Source organism: Brassica napus, assembly GCF_020379485.1.
Source record: "Brassica napus cultivar Da-Ae chromosome C9 unlocalized genomic scaffold, Da-Ae chrC09_Random_13, whole genome shotgun sequence".
NCBI classification, from domain to species: Eukaryota; Viridiplantae; Streptophyta; class Magnoliopsida; order Brassicales; family Brassicaceae; genus Brassica; species Brassica napus.
In genome coordinates, this window is record NW_026014367.1 from 17,501 (window position 1) to 23,961 (window position 6,461).

The following is a 6,461-nucleotide window of genomic DNA, read 5'->3' on the forward strand; positions in this document are numbered from 1 at the left end:
TCCTTTTCGCCATGCATAAACTAAACCAAGAATTAGGATAAGCACGAAAATGAAAGCTTCTATAAAAGCGGATACCCCTAGTACATCGAAACTCATTGCCCACGGATACAGAAAAACGGTTTCAACATCAAAAACAACAAAAACTAGAGCAAACATATAATAACGGATTCTAAATTGTAACCAAGCATCCCCGATCGGTTCTATACCTGATTCATAACTAGAAAGTTTCTCCGGCCCCTTCGTAATTGGAGATAAAACCCCGGAAATTAGAAATGCCAAAACAGGAATAGCACTTGATATTATTAAAAATGCCCAGAAAATATCATATTCGTAAAGCAGAAACATAGACGAACTCCTATGAATGTGGAAAAAATACCCGCTTAGTCAATTCCAATCGGAGTGGATTGGGCAAGGTATATATAACTCTTGCGTCAAAACAAAAATTCAGGTTAATCGAATCATTTATTTTCGTTTGGTTGCTGTGGTAGACGTCTCCTTTTAAGATTTATTGATTGTAATCTTATTTTCAGTACACTTATTACTTAATATTTCCATGTTTCTATTACTAATAGTTTCTCATATTAATAATATAATATTAATATGATTAATAACTAGTAATTTTTTTTATTTCTGTTTCTTAAATTTGCTTTATGTTTTATTTAAAAATAAAACAAATTGATAAAAATATCTTCGTTTTTAAAATTATGACGTATCAAAAAATCCACTTACGACTATGAAAATGAATGAATAAAAAACGTTTATTCTAAATTATAAGTATCTATCTAGATATATCTATAGATAGTGATTGGATCCACTGAAATCAAATGAAATCAAATTTGGTTTTCCGTTTTATTCTGAACGACCCCCAGGACTTATGGTTTAGGGTCTGGGAGTTTTTTTTATGAACCAACAAATTGAAAGTAACCAGTTAGAAATAAAGAATACAATAAAAAGTCAAAAATTATCCAATTATTTGGATTTGAATGTCATTTATTAGAATAAATTTATTAGTTAGGGCTATACGGATTCGAACCGTAGACCTGCTCGGTAAAAGAGCTCGAACTTATTATTATCAAAATGATTCGAACTCTTTCAAAGACCCAACATGCATTTTTTTTGCATTGGGCTCTTTCATTAACTGATAGAAAGATCAGTTAGTCTACCATATTTTTTCTTAAAAAAAAAGATAAGAAATGGTTCCAAGTACTCTGATTGATTATTTTTTAATTCTAATACAATACAGAATAACTACCAAAGTGTTTCAAAGAAGGGTTCTCTTGACGTAGGTTTGCTTTTGGTCTAGATCAACTTAAGTTAAATATAGTCTCTAACATCCTGATTAAAAAATCAAATATGAAACTTGCTACACCTTAAGGTTCATAGGACGAAAAGATCATTTTTGAGTTCCTTATACTCATTCTGCCTAGCATTAAGTAGACTGGGTATTCACCCTATCAATATCTCAAATCAATGATGGGTTCTATTAATTCCCTACCGAAATGGGGTACTTTAATAGGACCTAATGTCAGGCTATTGTTCTCCTCTTTTTCCTAAAAAAAAGTCATGGAGTAAGACATCGATTTATTAATAAGATCAATCAATTGGTTTGATTGCGTGATGGACTCCTCTGAAAAACTTTGGCGCACGTGTAAACGAGGTGCTCTACCTAACTGAGCTATAGCCCTTGTGTTTATGATCCACATTTTATCTTATCTTATCATGTAGATAATTTCTTGTCAAGATTAATATTATATGATCGAACATTATATCTCTTTCATCTCGTTGTTTATTGGTATTGCTTAGAAATAATATTGGATTTATAATCCTATCGATGTGATAAGTATCCCCGTGCCTTCTCTTTACGATGATAAATAACCTACTTAACTCAGTGGTTAGAGTATTGCTTTCATACGGCAGGAGTCATTGGTTCAAATCCAATAGTAGGTATAACTTATTAGACACCATGATCAATGGTGTCTAATAAGTTTTTGTAGCCAGCTTTTTTTTTTTTTTTTCTCGCTTTTGGATCCTATTTTTTTATACGTCAGCTAGTTACAAAATCAAATCGTATTGAGAGCCTCGACGCGTGTCCGAGCTCGTCTGAGAGCTAGATTAGCCTCAATTGTTTGTCTCTTGCCTTCAGCTTTTCTCAAGTTCGCCTCTGCTATTTCAAGAGTTTGCTGAGCTTCTTGTGGATCAATGTCACTATTCTTCTCTGCATCATTTACTAAAATAGTAATTTCATTATTGCCTATTCTAGCAAAACCGCCCATCAGAGCCATTGTTAACCATTGGTTATTAAGGCGTATTTTCAAAATACCTATATCAACAGCTGTGGCAATCGGCGCGTGATTTGGTAATACGCCAATTTGTCCACTATTAGTAGATAAAATGATTTCTTTTACTTCTGAATCCCAAACAATTCGATTCGGAGTCAGTACACAAAGATTTAAGGTCATTTCTTCAATTTACTCTCCATTTCTAAGTTCGTAGCCTTCGCAGTAGCTTCATCGATGTTACCCACTAAGTAAAAGGCCTGTTCAGGAAGAGAATCAAATTCTCCGGAAAGGATCAAATTAAACCCTCTAATTGTTTCCGCTAGCCCAACATATTTTCCCGGAGAACCTGTAAATACTTCTGCTACGAAAAAAGGTTGTGATAAGAAACGCTCAATCTTTCGTGCTCTTGCGACGGTTAAGCGATCCTCTTCGGATAATTCGTCCAACCCCAGGATAGCTATAATGTCCTGAAGCTCCTTGTAACGTTGTAAAGTTTGCTTTACTTGTTGCGCAGTTTCATAATGTTCCTCGCCAACGATTCGAGGTTGTAGCATAGTTGACGTTGAATCTAAAGGATCTACCGCTGGATAGATACCTTTAGCAGCTAATCCTCTTGATAGTACGGTAGTCGCATCTAAATGTGCAAATGTGGTGGCAGGAGCAGGGTCAGTCAAATCGTCTGCAGGTACATAAACTGCTTGAATAGAGGTTATGGACCCTTTTTTCGTAGAAGTAATTCTTTCTTGTAAAGAACCCATTTCGGTACTAAGGGTGGGTTGGTAACCCACAGCAGAAGGCATTCTACCCAATAAAGCGGATACCTCGGATCCTGCTTGTACAAAACGGAAGATATTGTCGATAAATAGAAGTACGTCTTGCTCATTAACATCTCGGAAATATTCTGCCATAGTTAAGGCAGTCAGACCAACTCTCATACGAGCTCCCGGCGGTTCATTCATCTGACCGTAGACTAGGGCTACTTTGGAGTCCGCAAGGTTTAGTTCATTAATGACTCCAGATTCTTTCATTTCCATGTAAAGATCATTTCCTTCACGAGTTCGTTCGCCTACTCCACCAAATACGGATACACCACCATGAGCTTTGGCAATGTTGTTGATCAATTCCATAATTAGTACTGTTTTACCCACGCCAGCCCCACCGAATAGTCCGATTTTTCCCCCACGACGATAAGGGGCCAAAAGATCTACTACTTTAATTCCTGTTTCAAAAATAGATAAGGTTGTATCTAAGTCTATAAAAGCAGGCGCGGATTTATGGATAGGAGATGTTGTGAGAGTATCGACAGGACCTAAATTATCAACAGGTTCCCCAAGTACATTGAAAATTCGTCCTAGAGTCGCTCCGCCGACTGGAACACTTAGAGGATTTCCCATATCAACCACGTCCATCCCTCTCTTTAAACCCTCGGTCGCGCTCATAGCTACAGCTCTAACTCGGTTGTTTCCTAATAATTGCTGTACTTCACAAGTCACATTAATTTCTTGACCAAGCGTATCTCGACCCTTAACCACCAGAGCATTGTAAATATTAGGCATCTTGCCCGGGGGAAAGGCTACATCCAGTACCGGACCAATGATTTGGGCAATACGTCCCAGGTTGTTTTTTTCACGTATTGAAACCGCTGGATCCGAAGTAGTAGGATTTATTCTCATAATAAAAAATATGTTCAATTTTGTTGCGAAATTTTTCGAATACAGAAAAAATCTTCGATAGTAAATTCATTGGTTAATTCAATAATAAATGGGAGTAAGCACTCGATTTCATTGGTACCACCCAAGCGAATATGCAATTCAATTTTTTACTTAATTAAATTTCAATGAAGGAATAGTCGTTTTCAAGCTCAACTAACCAAAACCTAGTTTTAAAATAAAAAATATATGAATAAAAAAAATTTTTGTGGAAAGTCTTTGATTTATTTGTCATAATAGGCAAGACTTTGTTTTATCTAGCCAATTCCGAAATGGAACTCTATTTATGATTCATTATTTCGATCTCATTAGCCTTTTTTTTTTCATATTTTCATTTTAGCATATCCGGTTATGCGTCCCATCGATATCAACCCCCCCTTGTTTTTCATTTTCATGGATGAATTCCGCATATTGTCATATCTAGGATTTACATATACAACATATATTACTGTCAAGAGTGATTTTATTAGATGATTCCGTACTACAATTTGGTGGCGGAACTTTAGGCCACCCTTGGGGAAATGCACCGGGTGCCGTAGCTAACCGAGTAGCTCTAGAAGCATGTGTACAAGCTCGTAATGAGGGACGTGATCTTGCAGTCGAGGGTAATGAAATTATCCGTGAGGCTTGCAAATGGAGTCCTGAACTAGCTGCTGCTTGTGAAGTATGGAAGGAGATCACATTTAACTTCCCAACCATCGATAAATTAGATGGCCAAGACTAGAAATTAGATTAGTAATTCACGTCCGTTTTATTAGTTTAATTGCAATTAAACTCGGCTCAATCCTTTTAGTAAAAAAAGATTGAGCCGAGTTTATCTAGTGTATATACTGTTTTTGATAGATACATACTTAATCTAGATATACAAAATCTGAAAAAAAAGAAGATTAAACACAACTACACTTTTGTATTGTAGTGTCCACAAGAAATTCTATACGAAATATGGATTCTTAGGATTTTTTTATTCTTTTTTTAAGTTTCGTGTCAGGGCTTGAACCAAGTATCCCCACTTCTTCTACCCATTCTGCATGTTGTCCTTTTCTTTTCATTCCGTATTGGAATAAAAACTTTTTTTTTATATTAGTATACGAGATTTTACTAAAAAAGTTCTTCATATCGCTTATATTCATAAGCGAAGAACAAATATTTCTTTTTTTTAATGAGAATTTTACACAATATAAGAAAATCCTTATTTTCATTTAGAATTGAAATTTATTAATTTCAATTGCTTTTACTTAATAATCTTAGCAATTAGCAATTGCATTGACATGCTTTGCTTACTCTGAATAGAAAATGAACTATTCAAATTTTTTTTTTGCATTTTTCAATTTTTTCATTGAATGACTATTCATCTATTGTTATTTTATTTTCATGTAAATAGAGGCCAGAAGCTCTATGGAAAAATCGTGGTTCAATTTGATGTTTTCTAAGGGAGAATTGGAATACAGAGGCGAGCTAAGTAAAGCAATGGATAGTTTTGCTCCTATTGAAAAGACTACTATAAGTAAAGACCGGTTTATATATGATATGGATAAAAACTTTTATGGTTGGGGTGAGCGTTCTAGTTATTACAATAATGTTGATCTTTTAGTTAACTCCAAGGACATTCGGAATTTCATATCGGATGACACCTTTTTTGTTAGGGATAGTAATAAAAATAGTTATTCTATATATTTTGATATAAAAAAGAAAAAATTTGAGATTAACAATGATTTGAGTGACCTAGAAATTTTTTTTATAGTTATTGTAGTTCTAGTTATCTGAATAATAGATCTAAAGGTGACAACGATCTGCACTATGATCCTTACATTAAGGATACTAAATATAATTGTAATAATCACATTAATAGTTGCATTGACTCTTATTTTCGTTCTCACATCTGTATTAATAGTCACTTTTTAAGCGATAGTAATAATTCCAATGAAAGTTACATTTATAATTTCATTTGTAGTGAAAGTGGAAGTGGAAAGATTCGTGAAAGCAAAAATGACAAGATAAGAACTAATAGTAATCGTAATAATTTAATGAGTTCTAAGGATTTCGATATAACTAAAAACTACAATCAATTGTGGATTCAATGCGACAATTGTTATGGATTAATGTATAAGAAAGTCGAAATGAATGTTTGTGAAGAATGTGGACATTATTTGAAAATGACCAGTTCAGAGAGAATTGAGCTTTCGATTGATCCGGGTACTTGGAATCCTATGGATGAAGACATGGTCTCTGCGGATCCCATTAAATTTCATTCGAGGGAGGAACCTTATAAAAAGCGTATTGCCTCTGCTCAAAAAAAGACAGGGTTGACTGACGCTATTCAAACAGGTACAGGTCAATTAAACGGTATTCCGGTAGCTCTTGGGGTTATGGATTTCAGTTATGGGGGTGTAGGGGGGAGTGGTAGTGTCGGTAGGAGAAAAACTGTTGTGTCGGTATGTTACCAATCAAGGTTTACTCTGTATTTAGTGGTTTG

At 34.7% G+C, this 6,461-nt stretch overlaps 3 protein-coding genes across 3 annotated transcripts in view; 1 reads left to right on the forward strand and 2 right to left on the reverse strand.

Annotated features, from left to right (window-relative positions):
• The window catches only part of LOC125595040 (NAD(P)H-quinone oxidoreductase subunit K, chloroplastic), a 3,310-nt gene extending 1,533 nt beyond the window's left edge, over nucleotides 1–1,777 (reverse strand). The window contains exon 1 of the mRNA XM_048771011.1: nucleotides 1–1,777. This exon is cut by the window's left edge and continues 1,533 nt beyond it. The gene's annotated coding sequence lies outside the window, so the exon portion shown is untranslated.
• A 239-nt stretch (nucleotides 1,778–2,016) lies between these two features.
• On the reverse strand, nucleotides 2,017–4,403 carry LOC125595041 (ATP synthase subunit beta, chloroplastic-like). Its single transcript, XM_048771012.1, has 2 exons — nucleotides 2,473–4,403; nucleotides 2,017–2,407 (listed from the first exon to the last, which is right to left on the reverse strand). Exons 1-2 carry the CDS (start codon nucleotides 3,950–3,952, stop codon nucleotides 2,061–2,063), a joined length of 1,827 nt encoding a protein of 608 aa, XP_048626969.1. The 5' UTR covers nucleotides 3,953–4,403; the 3' UTR covers nucleotides 2,017–2,060.
• Nucleotides 4,404–5,709: 1,306 nt separating this feature from the next.
• On the forward strand, nucleotides 5,710–6,420 carry LOC125595042 (acetyl-coenzyme A carboxylase carboxyl transferase subunit beta, chloroplastic; the record flags this gene model as incomplete). Its single annotated transcript, XM_048771013.1, has 1 exon — nucleotides 5,710–6,420. A coding segment is annotated over one exon (711 nt), but the record flags the coding sequence as incomplete, so codon positions are not given.
• Between the last annotated feature and the right edge of the window lie 41 nt (nucleotides 6,421–6,461).